Source organism: Gymnoscopelus microlampas (genome assembly GCF_963454915.1).
Source record: "Gymnoscopelus microlampas genome assembly, chromosome: 5".
Classification (NCBI taxonomy): domain Eukaryota; kingdom Metazoa; phylum Chordata; class Actinopteri; order Myctophiformes; family Myctophidae; genus Gymnoscopelus; species Gymnoscopelus microlampas.
The window spans coordinates 41,878,190-41,898,420 of record NC_139942.1 but is presented as its reverse complement, the minus strand read 5'-3'; the positions used below and the strand labels follow the sequence as shown (position 1 = coordinate 41,898,420).

At 44.5% G+C, this 20,231-nt stretch overlaps 1 protein-coding gene across 1 annotated transcript; it reads left to right on the top strand.

Moving 5' to 3' along the window:
- Window positions 1-6,173: 6,173 nt before the first annotated feature.
- lrrc24 (leucine rich repeat containing 24) lies at window positions 6,174-19,713 on the top strand (the record flags this gene model as incomplete). Its single annotated transcript, XM_084056920.1, has 5 exons — window positions 6,174-6,227; window positions 14,367-14,564; window positions 15,466-15,744; window positions 16,594-16,762; window positions 18,479-19,713. The coding sequence occupies 5 exons, from the start codon at window positions 6,174-6,176 to the stop codon at window positions 19,711-19,713; spliced, it is 1,935 nt and encodes a 644-aa protein (XP_083913046.1).
- Window positions 19,714-20,231: the final 518 nt, after the last annotated feature.

Below are 20,231 nucleotides of genomic sequence, written 5' to 3'. Positions count from 1 at the left end.
TATTGTAAAAGAGGGATTTCACAATCATTTAACAAAATTGCATGTCTATCCAAAGTTGCAAAATGATTTTAAAAGATGACACCACAAACGTACTGGATCTGCACGCAAATGTCTACTCCTTACTTAAACCAGTGCACATTTAACAGATCTCATTTAGGGCAATATGCCAGCGGGAGTTGGCTATGCCTAAACTTAATTTAGTCTACCATATACTCCATCCCGCCAGGGTGTCACAATTGCCAAAAACAGATCTGCTACGTGACGTTGTTAGCACGTAGATTAGTTATTTTTGGCAATCGACACCGTCGTGCAACAAAGGCTTACATTGCATATAGGACAGAGTTACACTTCACCCCCCCCCCCCCCCTGAGGCCCCACTTAGAACCATAACATCAGCCTTCTATTTCTGGCCAAGTTGACCATCTCCAACGGAATAGTTGGGGTTGCTGGAGCAGCCGGACAGAATCAGTGGTGTAAAATATGTAAGTACATTTACTCAAGTGCTGTACATAAGTACAATGTTGAGGTATTTTTTACTTTACTGGTGTATTTCCAATTTTCAGTATTTTTACTCCACTACATCTCAGAGGCAAATATTGTACTTTTACTCCACTACAATTATTTGAAAACTTTAGTTATCGTTACTTTGTAGATTTTCATTATTATTACAAAACATACAGTAACCACTTCAGCCTATATAGCCTGTTCAGCCCTATATATATTTTGGCCATTTGAAAATAGCTGCATTGTAAGCTTGTAGATCTGCTATTTTCAAAAGATTTGTTTATACATTTGAAAAACATTCTGCATAATGAGTACTTTCTATTTTTGGTATTTTGAGTACATTTTGATACCAATACTTTTGTACTTTTACTCAAGTACATTTTGAATTCCAGACTTTTAGTTGTAACAGAGTATTTTGTTTTTAGTTGTAACAGAGTATTCTACAGTATTGATACTTTTACTTAACTAACACATTTTAGTACTTTTCCCACCACTGAGACAGAATCAAGACGTTGTAGGATAGCCTATAGCCTACCGTCTGACTCTGGGAACACTCTGCATCCTGAGTCCTGACGGTTGAATCTGACGTTAATTACCCAGATGTGGGTCGACATGGGCCCGTGCTGGCCCGGCCCGCAGGGGGACAAGAGGAGAAGAGATCATTAAAAACCAACACAAACAGGCAAAGGCTTTAAACTGACAAACGGTCGGAAAAACGCACAGAATCAGAAGCAAAGCTTATGCGCCCACAAATCTGAGCTTTTTGTGTGCATGCATGCCGGCCTGCGTGCGTGCGTGCGTGTGTGTCTGTGTGTCTGTGTGCGTCAGTGCGTGTGTGTGAATTTATGTTCCCAAATAACTTACACATGGGAATAATGAGGGCACGACAGTGGACAGACAGACTACCGGTTTGAATAATTTAAGTTAATGCTGCTTACATGATAAATGTGGGGCAGCTTGGTTTTAACAATTGTAAGATTAACGCATTTATCATATGCACCACACACACGCACATGCACGCACGCACGCAGGCAGGCACGCACACACGCAGGCAGGCAGGCACACACACACACACACACACACACACACACACACACACACACACACACACACACACACACACACACACACACACACACACACACACACACACACACACACACACGGTGATGATGGACCTTCAGCCCTCGAACTCTCCGTCCAGTCCAGACATAGGGAACAACAAACACCCAACAATTCAACCAAACGGATCGGGACAGAGTTGGAAAGTGGAACATAACCTTGGTTCAAATTCATTGTTCTCCACCGTGCAAACAATTCTCTTTGGTGTCTGAACATTTGGCAGGATATTGAACGAGCCCGCCGGTGTACAGTGCTGCCTGGGAAGCTGGCCTTGGGTTGAACAGAAGTCACAGCGGGTAAAGTCCTTACTTCTATTCCATATTTCAGAGTGCCCGGACGCCGCTTGGGTCGAACATAAATTGCATGTTTAAGTCAATGAGGGTAAAGCCCTATTGAATATATATTATTTATATTGATGAGTGCTAAATCTAAGTAGGCTACCCCCCCGTCCCCGTCCCCCCGTCCCCGTCCCCCAAACATTGAATGAGGCACATAGACTGACTGTATTGCTTCTCAGTGAGTGAATGTAGTGAATTGAATGCTGAAGGCCGCTGTCCATGGTGCTGAATCTGCCCATCAGTTCTGCTTTCGCTTATACTCAGTCTCAGTCCGCAGTCATGCTAGCTAGGCCAGTGGTTTTCAACCTTTTTCATCCCAAGGACCCCTAAATTGATATGCAGCTGGCCGTGGACCCCCATCTGAAAATGTTTTGTGGAAGGAACCTCCAGAAGCAAAGATTTGAGTTAAAAATGTTTGCTTTAAAAAAAAATATATATATTCAAAGATATGCACACATTTTCACAATGTTTCAAAAATAGCAGATCTACAAGCTCATAGCGCAGCACGAGCTTGTATATCTGCTATTTTTGAATAGCCAAAGCTAAGTGGTTAAAATGATTGTTTGTGACGCTATGTTAACACATTTTGTTGGGGACCCCCTGGTACCCCCCCAAGGACCACTGGTGGTCCCCGGACCACTGGTTAAAACCACTGTACTAGGCTACTGCGCTGCTTGCAAAAAGAGATAGCTGCATCACAGGAGCAATTGGACGTTTTTTGTTTGGTGGTTTGTTTGTTTGTTTGTTTGGTTGGTTGGTTAGTTGTTTTGTTTTGTTTTGTTTTGTTTTGTTTTGTTTTGTTTTGTTTTGTTTTGTTTTGTTTTGTTAAATTATTGGCTCAGGAAGGCAACAAAAATTAAAAAAAATCTCCATGAATTCAAGGCTCCATGGGGTGAGTGGGAATCCTTTTTTGGGTGAACTATCCCTTTAAGCTTAAGTTGTTGATGTGAGGTGCAGCCATTAAAGAATAAATAAATAACTGTGAAAGTTCTAACAACTCACTGCCTATCAGTAATCAGTCCTCCGACATCCCATTTTCACTTCTGGAAAGTGTTCAACGATAAGCGAAGTGTGTGTGTGTGTGTGTGTGTGTGTGTGTGTGTGTGTGTGTGTGTGTGTGTGTGTGTGTGTGTGTGTGTGTGTGTGTGTGTGTGCGTGCGTGCGTGCGTGCGTGCGTGCGTGCGTGCGTGCCTGCCTGCCTGCCTGCCTGCCTGCCTGCCTGCCTGCCTGCCTGCGTGCGTGCGTGCGTGAGAGTGAGAGTGAGATAGAGAGAGAGAGAGAGAGAGAGAGAGAGAGAGAGAGAGAGAGAGAGAGAGAAGAAAGGGGAGACAGTCAGAAGGAGAGGGAGAGAGAGATAGACAGACTGTGGTGGGAAAAGTACTCAATTTTTTTACCTAAGTAAAAGTATCAATACTACAATGTAGAAATACTCCGTTAAAAGTCAGGAATTCCAAATTTACTTGAGTAAAGGTACAAAATTATTGGTATAAAAATGTAGAAAGTACTCATTATGTAGAATGTCCCATTTCACAAGTTTTCAAATGTATAATAACAAAAATACAAATCTACAAAGTAACGAGTAACTAAAGTTTTCAAATACTTGTAGTGGAGTAAAAGTACAATAATTGCCTCAGAGATGTAGTGGAGTAGAAGTTAAAGTACTGAAAATTGGAAATACTCGACTTAAGTAAAAATACAAAAAAACCTTGTACTTAAGTACAGTACTTCAGTAAATGTACTTGGTTACTTTACCACCACTGGAGAGAGAGAGAGAGAGAGAGAGAGAGAGAGAGAGAGAGAGAGAGAGAGAGAGAGAGAGAGAGAGAGAATGAAACGAGTGAGCTTGGGTTGGAAGACTGAAGCCGACACTGCGAGGACCAATATCACCCATGCAGACCAGACTAATAACGAGGAGGAAGAAGAAGAAGAGTGTAGTTACAGTCATTCAAAAGTCATCAGTGTGGTGACGTCCAAGGTTGTCATCTCATCTGGAAGCGGGTTCCTTTCAGCGTGCATGTTGTTGTAATGGACGAGTCGTATAACACGGACACTGAGACGCTCCCTGCTTCTTTAACACACCAAAGAGAGAAAGAGAGACAACGATTTCTTTGTTGCGTGATTTGAAGTGGGATTGTAATTATGTTCAGTTTGTTCGAGGCTATCCTCTGAGGGCATCATCGCCAAGATCAAGTGTCAATAATACGCAGGGAAACGGTACGTTGTTGCAGTTCTGAACCGCACTGAGTGTGTGTGCGCGCGTCTCATATAGTGCTTTTCTGACTGATGATTTCTCATACATATTTTATTACAACAGTGGCATGAGCACATGTGTAATCTGAAAGCTGTGGCCCAGATTAATAGTTATGTAAATGTTGGGCTAATTTTGTATTGTGTTATAAATACGACTGACTGACTGACTGTGTCACTGTGTGCACCACGGCATTCGCGAATAATTCACCCAATCAACAATTCACACAAACAGACAGTTAAAGCTGGGCTGTTTGATGTTAGTCTGTGCTATAGGTCAGTGGTTCTGAACCAGTGGTCCGGGGACCACCAGTGGTCCTTGAGCTAAATGATGGAGAGTTGGTAACCAAATGGACCCTTATAGATCTTTAACTCTTGAGAGTGTGAGAACATGTTATGCTCTCAATAGTTAAATGATTGTTAAACATCTGCATTACTTGATTTACAAGAAGTCTACACAATTATAGAATATAGAAGAATTGTTATTTTGATCGACGTTTTGCCTGTTATCTCTCCTATTTGGTTCCAATTGTGGACAAATTCAGTCTTGGGTCTGAGAGTCTAAATCTCATCAAATGGTGGTCCGTGGCTCAAATGCCGAATAAATATTGTATCTTGATATGAAAAGGGTTGAAAACCATTGCTATATGTCATCAGGAGTTGTGTGAACAGTGCTGCGTCTCTGTTTTACTTCGCTAATGAGAGTTTCGCGCTGATCCCTTTAATTTATGCGCAGGTCCAGTTAATTGGTATTCTGCATGCGAAGCAGTGTGGTCCCTAGCACCGGCCCCTAGATAGGGTCTCGTTTGTTTTACTCACAGGGCATCTCTGATTGATTTTTGACAAGTTCACTCACTATGCAGACCTTAAATATTTCATTGGGCATTTGTCTGCTCGATTAAGATACATAATTATGTCATAATTTTATTATGCCCCTATTCTAGCCTGAATGGTTTACGGGTAGTCTGTCCAGAAAATGAGATACAGCCCTCACCCTAGACAGGGTCTAAGACAACGAAGGAGACAATAGCTTCAAGCAAAAACACTGAATAAGGATGATTCCCAGTGCATTAATTTGCTCCGCTTAAATTAACAATATTGGAAACTTTCACACTTAGATATGCATAATGATAGTGTAGTGTGGAAGTGCAAGGACTAGGTAGGCGCAATTATTTCATCCATTGCTGTGGGCTTCACCAAATAAGAACACCTCCATTTTAGCCAAAAATGCCTCGGGCACATGCAGGGAGAGCAACAGTAGGCTACTCACCTCCCAACCAAATTCTGACTGCCACTTTCGCTCTGCAAAGAAACTACTTCCATTCTGCCAACAATATTACCACTACTATACACACTATTTGTCAGGAGCCATGGTTTCACCTCAGGAAAAAACGTCCTTGTCTTAAACAGTTTCTGGATTTGACACATACACAAATCCTCATTATTCACTCTGAGAGTGTACAAATGGAACCAAATGGATCCATTCTGTTCCATATACACTCTCACAGAGTTAAATTAACACTCAGGAGTTTACAGTACATAACTTTGGCAGTAGCTGTGTCTAAATGTTGTTGTTTGATGTTTGCACAGACAAGAGGACCAAACAACTCATCCTAGTTTCACTTTGTATTGAGCTTCGAAGCCCAAAGAGCCTTCTTAAAATGTCAATCAATCAATCGTCCAGTATGCATCAATCAATCGTCCAGTATGCAGAGTTCTGTAACGAGAGTGGGATGTTGTGTTATTAGCAGCTCCCATCCAGGGTGTGATCGTGTGAATTTTGTGTGGTTTTCTCTTATGCAGCAATGACTGGTTCCCCCCGCCCAGACAATATACTTGAATTAGATCATGCTCTTGGTCCAATTTTCCTGGTTAAATAAGAGTTCAGTGAGAGTTCAGTAGGGCTACCTTCGCATTAAAATAAAAACAGATGGGATTTGTATCGAGGTGGAAGTTGGTGACATGATTATCCACAGGCTCATTCATTCTCCAGCCTTCCAGATGAAGCCGCTGGCTGTGAGTGAAATTGCTGTGATCGATCTCATCGACCAACCCTGACAATATGCTTTGGGGGAAGAGTGTATGTGTGTGTGTGTGTGTGTGTGTGTGTGTGTGTGTGTGTGTGTGTGTGTGTGTGTGTGTGTGTGTGTGTGTGTGTGTGTGTGTGTGTGTGTGTGTGTGTGTGTGTGTGTGTGTGTGTGTGTGTTCGAGTGGTTCTGTGCGCGCGTGCGCGTGCGCGTGCGCGTGTGTGTGTGTGTGTGTGTGTGTGTGTGTGTGTGGGCATATACAGTATGCATGTATGAATGTTGACTACATTTCAATCTTTCTCACAAGAGACAGAGAAAAAGAAAGAGAGAACAGAAGTGCAGGATTGATAATTTGTTGTTGCTTGGAGCATTGTTGATGTAATGTTACAGTATGATTACTGCAGTGGGTCAGCATATAAAATGATGAATACAGCGTTGACAGAGCATCAGATCTGTACCTCGCATCATTCTCTTTAACCAGTTAAACCCTAGATACTTCATTCATTAACTGGAGTCCCCCAGGGGTCTCCTACATACTCCTCATTTTCTTCCCTCTACACCAAATATCTTCACTGGAAATAGCTTGCAGATCTGCTATTTTCGCTATGCCTCACAATAGGGACGCTAGGGTTCAAGTGGTTAAATACTGCAGTGGCCCCTGCATATGAAGTAGACTTGAGTTGGCATTTTGTGACACAGCACTGCTGTCTCTCACACCAACTGCCGTCAGCACATTCCCTGGACCTCTGGACCTGAACAGAGGACCTCTTTTTCATATTCCCGAATAACCCTATACTTGGAGGTGGAGTCATAATAACACACTTTTGTGCAGGAGGTGCAGTAAAACGAGACAGGGTCTAATAATGACGTGGCTTCCCTGTGGATCTCTGACATCATGTTAATAATGTCAGACTCGCCCCAAATAAGGATGTGCTGCGGGGCAGGTGGTCTGAGATTATCAATTCGCCATTATGTGAAAAAAAATATTCAGGGATTTACTTCCTTGGCCTACTGGCAGCATGCACAAGAAATGTGGCATTGACAGGTCCAGTGGTTTGAAGATTAGCTGTGGACACACAGGGCTCCCCCCCCCCCCCCCCCCCCCCCAGGTGCCACACCGTAAAAATAGTAAATATGTAACGACTACCATAAACACTTTGAATATTTTCTTCGCTACTTCCCCTTCTCTGCAGCCTTGAGCACATCAAACAAGCCTTTGAGTCTTCATGTTGGCCTGCACCATGCATCACAGCATAGTATATAATAGTATATAAGTGTCGACATCTGAGTAGCAGCCAAAGTACACGCAGTAAAACGTGGTACTGAAACTCTATATTGGCTGCATCTCTGCAAACACTCATATAAGTGTCACACTCATATATACAAAATCACAGAATGTTTCCCTTGTGCTCTACTACACTAATACACAAACTGCACACTCTGTACCTACATCTAAGCTCTAGACACAGCAGGGGATCCGTCTGAACTCTTTAAACACTGTGGGAGTATTTTAGTTTTAGACTAAATGGTCCTTGGAGGGAGGTGGAACATAGACTGCTGCTGAGGCTGTGACGTCCGGACAGGGATCTTGTGCATGCACGCACGCACGCACGCACGCTCGCACACACACACACACACGCACACACACACAAGCACTCACATGTGTGGCACATGTGCATGCACGCACACAAACACACACACACACACACACACACACACACACACACACACACACACACACACACACACACACACACACACACACACACACACACACACACACACACACACACACACACACACACACACACACACACACACACACTCACACACTTAAAAACCTCCTGAGCTATACATAATTTATATACCCAGTCATTAACTTCCTTACTCTTTAGCAACTCACACACACACACACACACACACACACACACACACACACACACACACACACACACACACACACACACACACACACACACACACACACACACACACACCCAACCCCTGCATGTCCTTTCATGGTGAAAATCAATGACCATGAGGCTCAGCCAGGCAGAAGTGGGAAAATAAGGAAATCAATTCAGGCTTATTAACTGGACAGGGCCCAAACCACAGAAACAAACAAAAAAAATGTGTGTGTGTGTGTGTGTTTAGGACGGACTCCTCTTTGTGTGTAGTAAGTGCTTGTGTGCAAGTGTTATTTTGTAGACGTGCCCCTGCATGTAAATACATGTGTGTGTGTGTGTGTGTGTGTGTGTGTGTGTGTGTGTGTGTGTGTGTGTGTGTGTGTGTGTGTGTGTGTGTGTGTGTGTGTGTGTGTGCGTGCGTGCGTGCGTGCGTGCGTGCGTGCGTGTGAGTGTGTGGCTAACACTGCCACTCAAAGACATTGTGTTGCGCTTGGATTAGATTAACAGTGTTCTCACTGTCATGGCCTCGCTCTATTTGTGGACAAGGGGACGCTCAGAGACAGATGATTTAGCACCTGTCATTCAGGGCAGAAGGACGAGGGATGAGAAAGGAAAGAGGTCATAGAGGGGAAAATGATGGAGTCAGGGGAGATAGAAAGATCGAGTAGGAGAGAGAAAAACAGAGAGAGGGAGAGAGAGAAAAAAATGATGAGATGACAGTAAGTGGAGAATGACAAAGAGGAAGAGAGAGGAAGACTGACTGTGAGAGTGATAGAGAGAGTGAAAGAGTGAGGCAGTTGCGAAGGAGAAAGAGAAAGGGAGAGAAATAATCCCTATCCACAACAATGCTTGACCTCCATATGAGAACTTTAAGACCTGCACTGTCTTTAGGGACTTTTGACTACTGACTCCAGCAAGGACTCTGGTACACATTGCACTGAACATTGAATACTAGGATGTAAATGGTTGAACTATGACATAGCTGTTGAGAGACTGTACTTACTGTACAGAATACTATACAGTATTCACTCTGAGACTTTTTTGTGTAGAAACAGGAACTCGGTTTGGCTCCTCCTCTTTCTTTTTTTTTAGCGGCGCTAGCCGCTCTAATCCTGCTCTATACCTGACTTTGTCCGTGTTCACCGTCAACGTTCTGATTGTTCAGACACGTCAACAAAGTGATTGGTCAAGCTTCACGTGACACGTGGCTATAAAGACATTATAAACACATATCGATGACAAAATGTATCAAAGGCGCCGCTACCTTCACACAGGGTGTGATTTTTTTTTAAAGATTTTTTTGGGGCTTTTATGCCTTTATTTGAGAGGAAAGTAGGCTGACAGGAAATGGGGAGAGAGATGGGGGGGGGTGACACACAGCAAAGGTCGCCGGGAACGGGAGTCGAACCCGCGACACGCTGCAAGACTGGATTACCAGACATGTGGTATGCGCCTGGGCCGCTAGGCCAGCGGGCGCCCCAGCTCCTCCTCTTTCTTAGTCCAGTTCCTCCCGGGTGCTTCTATGTTTATTCCTACCAACGACATTCTTCTGCAGAATCTCTCTTGAGAGATTACTCAGTCAGAGATCCAGTGCAGATATCATATCTAATAATAATCTTCTATCTATAAATTACAAACAACATCTGTGTACATCTAATCTAAGTGACCGTGTCACCAGCGTATCTCGAGAACCGCCTGACCGATCGACCTAAACCTCAATATGTGTACCGCTGAGGACCCGCGCGCGGGAGTGCCGAGTGGGAAGTCGGTCTGATCAGCGGATCTCCTAAACATATACATCCACAAATCCCTGGAGTACCCTGATGTCATCAATATGACAACATAGTACTGACGTCAAAGATTGGCCTGGACTCCATATTTGGGCATGCCTGATACGGAACTCCATATGGGCACAACAGGGACACAGACAGACAGATCAAATAATCTCCATATTTGGCCATAAAATGGCTCACAGACAGATAGACGGATATTGCATAACCGGGTGGGGCATGCATTCCCAACTTGACCAATGGCACCAGTCTAATAATAATAATAATAATAATAATAATAATAATAAAGATGATAACTAAGATGATAACTAAGATTTATATAGGGCCTTTCAAGAAACCCAAGCAAGGACGCTACACCAAAACAAAGAAAACAAAACAGTCAAGGGCCTTGTTGACCAGATGCCTTTTCTGGGCAGACTTAAATGTATCCAGAGTTGGGGCATTGCAAATCTCTGTCGCGAGAGAGTTCCCGAGGGTGGGGGCTGCCGCACTGAAGGCTCTGTCGCTGGCGCAGGGGAAGGAGAGGAAACCCATGTCAGAGGACCGTAGGGAGTATGATAATGATGATCTAGGGCCAGCAGATCAGTATTTTATTTTATTTATTTGTATTTGTCTTTATCTATCTTGGTTTGGTTCTTGGCTTTTACCTGTATCTCTCCTGTGGTTCATTCTTCCCACTGCTCTATCTGCTATGACACCTGAATGTCCCTCCTGGGTTTAATAATGGCTTATCTTATCTTAGACCTTCCCTCAGCCTAAGAGTTGCCATAACAACCGATGAGGCCAGCTCACACCATTTGCAGCGCAGGGATTTGAAGTTGGCTTCTTCCTCCAGCACACTCGGGTGCTCTTGACAGATCAGCGCTCACCCTCTTCCAAAAAATAAATAAAAAAATACAAATAAAAATAAAGTAAAATGAGAAATCGTAACACCACAGTGCCATGAATTTCCTTGCTATGAATTACCCTGAGCTGAGCCGTCTGACAGTTGCACGGCAGGGGATAATTTGTGTGGGATGTGAAAACAAACTGCTATGTCAACAATAAAGTGCCTACACTCAAATAAACAAACTCTGCTGAATTTCATTCCAAGTTTCTCTAGAGCACAATTCCAGCCATATTTACAAAGATGTGTGGGAGTGCATTCTGAGGTAACGATTGTTTGGTCACTGATATTCAGTATTGAAGAGGACTGTTCAGTTGATATTTGCTCTATCCTTCCACTTTACTTTAGCTACAGTAACTGGGAGGTATAGTATGTACATCATTAGGACTAACGGTCCTATCTAAGCAATTGTACTCCAATGTTAATAGTGATATGATATGATATGATATGCTACTGACCTAATTTCTAATAGGGAAATAAACATCCCCTATGTAAACATCTGTGGCCTACTGCCAGAAGTGGCTTAGCTAACACAAGCATCTGATTGTACAGATTATGCATTATCTTCAGAGGATTACAGGGACTAAATTGAGCAAGTTGGCCTCTCACCAAACAAATCCAACACACCACTATAACAAAAGAACACGTTCATTTGTAACCGAGGTGAGCCAAAGGTGAGATGGGAAACAAATACTATAGAACAATTTGCAGTTGATTGCTCATTTGAAGAAACATCATGGAAAACAGTGCACTCGTCAGTTTATCATGCAAACCTGCATCCCTGATAACCTCATGGATAGACGATACCTTCCTCTGAGTCTGACTAACCTTGCTCCACGATTTAATGCAGGACATGATCGTTCTTAAGGTCTTTTAAAGGTGTAACATTTAAATGAGACGAAGAAATGCATAGCCTATTTTCTCTACTCGGCTGGGTGTCACTTAGATTGATATCTGTCCCATACTCTAACAACACATTTCATGGCTTTGCAACCTACCTTACATCTTAATGCAGGGTAAGGAAACCTCTGTTACTCATTCGTTTGACACCTGTCATTCCAATGCCACTTAAAAGTCAATCCACTGTTTGAAATAACAAAAGCTCAATGACGATAACAGAAACGCATCATTTCTCTCCATGGTTGTTTTTGGAGCTGAAGAGCAGTGGGGGAAATTTTTCATTCTTTCGCTAATGTGTGTCTTTCCCTGTTTCCTCAGTGAAGCAGACAGAATCACATACTGTATGTAGGTCACATTGTGTTCTGATTGGCTATTGTTGTGGGGACTCTGGACTTGGTCAAAGTTAGACTGAGAAACAAAGGAGACTAGAGGCAGAGGAATACTTATATAAAAACAGTACTCATACCTGGCCCTGCCAAATGCCTGATTCATCCATAGCCCAGCTGTCTATTTCAGGGATTACATTTCAGCCAGGCTCATTCTTCATTACCAAACCCTTGAACTAGATTAAACAATGTTCACTCAGTCTAATATCAACACAGGGATTACTGTAATATCAACACGGTGTAACTCCCTTATGTGCAAATACTGTACAAATGTCATTCTTTGTTGCACATACATTTCTGGTAAAATAAATGGTTTGATATTAGTTGATGTTAAATTAGTACTGTATATTACTCATTTATTCACCAGTGCAGGCACCAAGGAACAAAACAATGTCTATGTTCTTCAGATATGAATTAGAATGCTGGGGCTGGGCTGGATTTTAACATGCTGCAAATGAGATATTCCAGGAGCCATTCAGACAGAAAATGTATTCATCTGAGTTGTAGACTCCAGACTAGAGTAAACAAACATTATTTAAAGGTCTCAGTCAAAATACTTAATCTTAAAGGGATACAATTGTGCGTAATCACCCAGACACAGGTGTGATTAGAGCTGTCTGTGTGCTACTAATCACCATTATCAATTAAGCTGGACTAAGAATTAATCAAACTCAGCATTTAATGATCTTGGAAATTAATATTTTTTTCTTTGAGAAAGACATCACAAAAGTCGGTCAGCTAGAACTTCTGGGTTGGAGTGGTTTGATGTTTTACAGCAAAGAGAATCTTAAAATTAGATCAATGAGATTTTTTCCCCTTTTCTTTGCGGTAATTTTCTGAACGTAATGGGAAGCTGACTTTTGATACAAAGTGATTTTGTCCATCGTTTGATGTTGAACCAGTATATGCACCTGTTCTGTAATACATTATATGGCGTATCCTCACAAAACCTCTCAGGGACAACCACTGTGAGCTTAGATGAAACAAGAGACTGGCTCTCAAGGCTACTGTGAGCTCCATTGGACCATTGAATATTGGACAGCTGAACGTATTTTGACACACAGAATGGAGCATAAGAGTAAACACCTCCACGGCTGTATAGCCTAGGAATAATAAGTTGCACGGTTGAGTAGCCCCCATGATGGGGGTTATCAAAGGAAGAAATTGCTGTTTGGAAGCAGCGAGCAGCCAACATTTTTGTTGAAACGAGTACTGTTCAGTTTCAACGTAATTATTTGCTGTGAGGAAGCGAACGAGAGTGCCAGAATGAGAGGTCGAAATTACGAGCCCAAGCTGTGTAAATATGAATATGCACATCTGTACGTGTGTGTGTGTGTGTGTGTGTGTGTGTGTGTGTGTGTGTGTGTGTGTGTGTGTGTGTGTGTGTGTGTGTGTGTGTGTGTGTCTAAGAGGGAGAGAAAGAGAGAGATGGAGTGTTTGTTCACGCATAAAAGATATCAAAAGAGAGGTCCTTGAGGCGACCTGCACATCTGTTATCATATTTTTAATTAATGGAAGCGCATAATAGAAGCTGCTGTGATGCCACTAAATAGATGCATTTGAATGGAAAACAACTCGGGTTGAGGAGATAAGCCTCCTCCTGGGTTCAAGATCCATTATGAGTTGTCCAGCACGTCTCCAGCTACCGCCAATCACTGCTTTGCCTATCGTCGCTGTCGGGAGGAAACCTTGTATGTCCCAAGCTGCTACTGTTCAGGAAATGAGGGAAGAAAAGAAACCTGTGTTCCAATGGATCCAATTATGTAGTTATTATTTAGTCATCATTTAATTGTTGTTACTTTTCATTGGTTAAATATTTATGCCCACAAATATTTAACCCACAGACAGACATAAACACTTTAAACCTGCTGTCCCTATGTTGGTACACGTCATTATAGGTGAAGTTGTAAAAGATAGAAAGAATTTTCAAATATTTTCTACATCATCCCAAAATAGCCACAGTGCACACATCGTGACATGTTATGCACTTGTAGACGGCTATTTTTGCTACATTTGCACGACACTGTCATAGAACAAAGTATAAAAATAGGGCATTCATTTATGAAAAAAACATAAAGAGATGATGTAGTATGGAGATACAAGGTTTTTGCCCAACAGCGGCGATATGAAATTCATTGCGGTGCGTAGGGAATGGTTTGCTGTCACACCCAAAAGCTTCTTGCAACAGTCAGCGGCTCACTTTGATCTCTGTATTCCTCTTCTCTCTCCACCCCCTGCTGCTCTTTCACCTCCTCTCAGGTCGGCGTGTCTCCTGAGGCCTCCTGTTTCATCACCATGGTCCTCCCTCACTTCTCCGGACTGATTCTGTTCCTCCTGGCCGTCTTCCCCCTCCCCTCTCTGGGATGCCCTGCTGGCTGTCGGTGCTACAGCCTCACAGTTGAGTGTGGCTCGGTCGGACTCAAAGAAATCCCACAGGGCGTCCCCTCCGCCACCCAGGTCAGTCGGCCAATCGACCGCATTTTGTGTGATGAGTTGGGGCACTGCCAAGCGTGGCCCACCGCTTCCCCCTCATGCCCTCCTGTGTCAGTCACTCTGCATTGCTTGACTCCCTCTCACCAGGCAGATCCATTCTCATTACCCCACAACGATCGTGGTTAATCAACTTGCCGTGACCCTCTTTGATATAAGCCTCAGGGAGGGGGCCGTGGTAGTCGGTGTGTAATCATTCATCCTTTCTTGGAAAGTGACTCTCGCTCACCCGCTGATCAGGCATTAAACGTTATACCATCTCTCTGTGCCTGGGTCAGACCCCCGACATTACTGTGACTCATGAATATTCATGAAGTTCGTGTCCTGCATAAATTGTTCCATTAACCTCCGTCACCCTCCTTATCCGGCCGATCAGCGGTGCGCCTCATGGCCCATGTTCTCTACTTTAGAGAAAAGGCTCTCTATCATGCATTATGGATTTAACACAAAGATCTACTCAGCTCAGCTTCAATCAGTCAAACATTGCCCACCCATCAGCAATATTGTTTTCCTCTCCAAAGGAGTTTGCTGAAAAGGTTGTGATTTATGAAGCATTCAACAACAGAAATTGAACCACAGAAAGACGGCGCAACTCCCATTATTCATGCATTGTCGTGATGTCATCATTGTCCCCCTCATAACCGGTAGCCTTGCACTTTTCTTTTCTGCCATTTAACCTTCACAATTTAGTGTTCAAAGCTCTATCCATTTAGAGTACCACTAAACAGGTACAAACCAATACACAAGGCCACCCATTTCCCTTGTGTTAGACAAACCCCAGTGCAAACAATAAAGACCCCCTCTTTTGATTTTCTAACATGGTCTCCGTGTCATCATCATCCTTCCTGAACGCTCTCTCTTCCCACAGACCATCTTCCTGCAGGATAACGCTGTGGTGCAAATCCGTGTCCAGGACCTGACTCTCCTGGGCAGCCTCCACTACCTGTACCTCCAGAACAACAGCATCTCAGCCCTAGAGCCAGGGGCCTTTCTCAACCAAGGCCAGCTGCTAGAGTTGGCCCTCAATGGAAACCTCATTCACCTGGTCACCCCGGATATGTTCCGGGGCCTGGAGCACCTCCGCATTCTGTACCTGGCAGGGAACCAGATCACTCGCCTCCAGGACTATACCTTCAGGGGCCTCCAGGTTGGTGGTTGATGGATGGATGGATTCATTCATTCAACCTTTATTTAACCACTTAAACCCTATGCTTAGCTGACCCGGGTCCCCCAGGGTGCTATACTAGGTCCACTAGTATTTCCCTCTATAACAAATCTCCCTCAAGTGATTTTTAAGTACACAAGCTCAGCTATTTGGGTCCCAGAATAGGGACCTTAGGGATCATGTGGTTAAGATTCTCAGAGAAGTCATTGACGGTGACCTTCATTTACAATGATTCAGAGATTACACTGTGGAAAATATGAACAATATTCAAAAAATAAAGACAGTTAAAATCAGATCAGCATAAGATTAACAAATAAAATCTCTTGAAATACAACCATCAACAAACAGAATCAGAAGACAGTAATGAATGGTTATTGGTGGCAGTGGAGATGAAGCTTGTTGAATTTTGCAACAGGATTTGCCAAAAACTCAGTTTGGTTCTGAGCCCCAAGAATAACGAAATCCGACATTTTTGACAGGGAATACTTCTGTTAGTTTCCATTCCTATTCATGCCTCTATTTACCCACTTGGCGCCCTCTTCCCCTTTCATATGCTAAAGTGGGTCTCATAAGGATTAGTCACGTTTGCTTAAAACGCCTTGTGGATGTTTCGCTAGACATGACATGACAGTGATTCCACAAAACAGATGGAGATACTGGCAAATGCCACAAGCCAATTCAAGTGGAACTGACACCTTATCTCCCTCCTCGTGACATATTCTATCCTTATCTCCTCTCGCCATATTTTCTCATTTACTTTGTCCTCTTCCCCCTCAAACATTTCTTCTTTTTCCACTCTCTGCCTACCATTTGTTTTAAACCTGTCCATAGCGTCTGCAGGAGCTTCATCTGCAGGAGAACAGCATAGAGCAGCTGGGCGAACAGGCTCTCTTAGGCTTGTCATCTCTAGCCCTGCTGGATCTGAGCAGGAACCACCTCCGTACCCTGGGCCCCTCCTCCCTCAAACCCCTTGTCAGCCTGCAGGTCCTCCGTGTTACAGGTACGGAGGAAGGAGTGATCATTTTGTACTTGGAATAGAAATCTTAAACCACTGCCAGGCCATTACCTTGCCAGCATGCATGGTGTGTGTGTGTGTGTGTGTGTGTGTGTGTGTGTGTGTGTGTGTGTGTGTGTGTGTGTGTGTGTGTGTGTGTGTGTGTGTGTGTGTGTGTGTGTGTGTGTGTGTGTGTGTGTGTGTGTGTGTGTGTGTGTGTGTGTGTGTGTGTGTGTGTGTGTGTGTGTGTGCGCGCGCGTGCGTGCGTGCGTGCGTGCAAACCAAATAACTTCAGAACAGATGGCCGGATTTTTATGAAACTTGATGGGGATGATCAGCCGGCTCACCCGAAAAAAATGATTAACGTTTGAGTTAAAAAGAATGGATGGGTGGATTTTCATGAAACCTGGTGGGAATGTTCAGTAGGCTGCCTAATAGAGATGATTACAGTTTGGTTGATCTGTGAAAAATAGATGTTGGTGAGGGCAGTGTTCCCGTTAGGTGCATTTCAGTGCACCACTAGTGCAGTCAGTCAGTCAATCAATCAATAAATCAAGGTATTTTATAGCAAGAGACTTTGAATAAACAAATGTGGTAATACATGGCAGATATTGAAGAGGACTACGGTGTTCTAGGGATGGTGAAGCAAAGAGGAAAAAAGGGGAAAAGCAGAAAAAATACAAAAGAAACAAATCCATTGCACTCTTCGATACATTAAAAAAGCTTTAATATAAAGGGCTAGTTCACAGTGGAATATAATTTTTCTTCTTCCCCAATTTAATTCTACCACTATGGACTAGCCTTTTATATTAAAGCTTTTAAACTTATTGAAGAGTGCCTGATTTGTTTCTTTTGTAATGGTAATATATGCTTTGGTGGCTGCTTCTAGCTAAAGTACCTTACTACAGTACAGAAAGTAAACATTATGCTATGTATGTATGTATGTATGTATGTATGTATGTATGTATGTATGTACGTATGTAAGTATGTACGTATGTATGTATGTACGTACGTACGTATGTACGTACGTATGTATGTATGTACGTATGTATGTATGTATGTATGTATGTATGTATGTGTGTATGTACTGTACTAGGCGCTACGCGGCCCGAACGTCTAGCGTGACGCGTCGTTCACTTTGCAGTGCCACCTTACAGGCACCTCACAGTGTGAGAGAGAGTTTTGTGCTCTCCTAAATCCACGGCAGGCTTTGAAAGTACCCACTTCAGAAAGAGGTGACGTGCATCACCTCTCCAATGACCAAAACCCACTTTGTGATTACTCAGACCTGGTATGGCAGACCTGTGGGGAGTGTGCAGTGGTGTACAATGTGAAAAGATAGTTGAAATCGCAGGAGATGAAGTTAGCAGTTTATTTGTGTAAAGGGTCGTCGGCGTGGGTTGTGTTGAGGATGGAAGCCGTCGAACTGGTGCATCCTACCTATTTATAGGTAGGATGTGATGTCATGCTGTCGTGAGATTACGTCACACTGGCGTGTCTCATCGTGATGTCACGACCGTGATGTCATATGACGTCACACTGGCTACATACATACATACAGACATGGCGCAGGATTCAAATTGTATATATAGATGTATGTATGTATGTATGTATGTATGTATGAATCACATAACATTAACACTAGCATTGGTATTAGTCTCTGGGCCCCTTTTTAATCAAATTGACTTATTTGTGTGCTTTTCCATTACTGTCCCCATCCAGAGAACCCATGGCGTTGTGATTGTGCTCTTAGTTGGCTGAGAACCTGGATCAAGGACGAGGGTCAGCGTCTGCTTAGCTCCGCAGAACAGCGCCGGCTGATGTGCTCCGAGCCACCTCGCCTCTCCCACCTCAGCCTGGTGGAGGTGGCCGCCAACAGCCTGGTCTGCATCCCCCCGGTGGTGCAGCTGGAGCCCAGCCATCTCACCGTGCGGCTCGGGGAGAGCCTCCGCGTGTCGTGCCAGGCCTCTGGCTACCCCCAGCCCCAAGTGACCTGGAGGAAGGCCGCCCACGGCAAAGCGCAGCTGTCGCCCCGAGGCCTGGTGCAAGAGCTGGGCCCGGACGGGGAGCTCTTCATGCCTGGAACCGGAGGGCCGGTAACGGCTCGGCCCGGCGGTGGAGGCGGAGGGACGGTCGGAGTGGTCCGTGGCCTGACGCACAGGACAGAGGACGGCAGTGAGCGGGACAGCTTTGACCCAGACACGGGTAGCGGCATGCTCTTCCTCAGCAACGTGACGGTGGCACACGCTGGCCGCTATGAATGCGAAGCCTGGAACCCCGGAGGCGTGGCCAGGGTGACCTTCCATCTCGCAGTCAACATGTCCTCCTCCTCGTCACTGTTCTGGCCTCGTTTGACCTCGCCCTTGTTGAAATCCGCATCATCCAGCTCCTACCGCCCCCCCGACGTCCTGGACGTGAGTCAGGAGCCCTTATATGAGCTGGAGAGTATGGACTTCAGCGCTCTGGGCCCCGCCACGCAGACAGCCATCGCTATGGGCATCTCCCTGCTGGCGCTCACGGCGCTTCTCCTCCTCGTCATGATCTATACCCGTCACCAGCAGTGGCAGAAAGAAGACGGCAGCTCCTACTGCACCAGCAAGGAAGAGAGCATCCTCTACGTGAACGACTACTCGGACGGCCCCACCACCTTTGCCCAGTTGGAGGAATACCGCGACGATCTCGGCCACGAGATGTACGTACTCAACCGCTCCAAGCCTGTCCTGGGCCCTACGCCAGGCGGCTGCCCCCTGATAGGTGGGTATGGGCAGCAGGGCGGAGGACTGAAGGATTCTCTCCTGGACCATGAGATGGTGCAGACGCTGACCCGGTCTGGGGGGATGGGGCACCGAAGGACCCCAGCAGAAGGAGGGGAGGGGCCCCCGATGGACCCAGAGAGCCTGTTTATTAATCAGAGCCTCCTGTTCGACACACAGGTTGCCTACGAGATCCACTGCTGAGGAGTTTTTGGTTCCATTCTTTATGAAACATTGAGTTAACGGTCGTGATCAAAGACATCGTGAACCGAACGGGCAAGAGGAAGGTGTCTCTGTCTGTCTCACTGCAGTGGTTTCTGACCTAGTCTCTGATGGAAAAAGCAGGGAGTAAGTGTGAAAGACAGTCTATGCAGAAAAGAGGTTGCTGCTTTGGGGACTCAGGCTGCAGATTAAATGTTATAGAGGCACCGGGGGAAACTTCTTGGACCACCGCCAACATCCCAGAGACATGCATCTGATTGATTGGTTGATGTCCAGATGGGATAAAAGGATTGAACTCTGATAAGAAAAGGGAAGAGACCCCTTGAATCATACCCTGTTCTATCTCCACCCAGTCCTTTAAACCACTTAAACCCTTCATACTTTGTTGTACGTCAATAACAAATAGCAGATCTACAAGATGCTCTATTTCGCTGATTGATCAGCTATTTTCACAGAATGTTTGTCTGTTATGTCATGACATGCCCAGAATAGGGACGCTA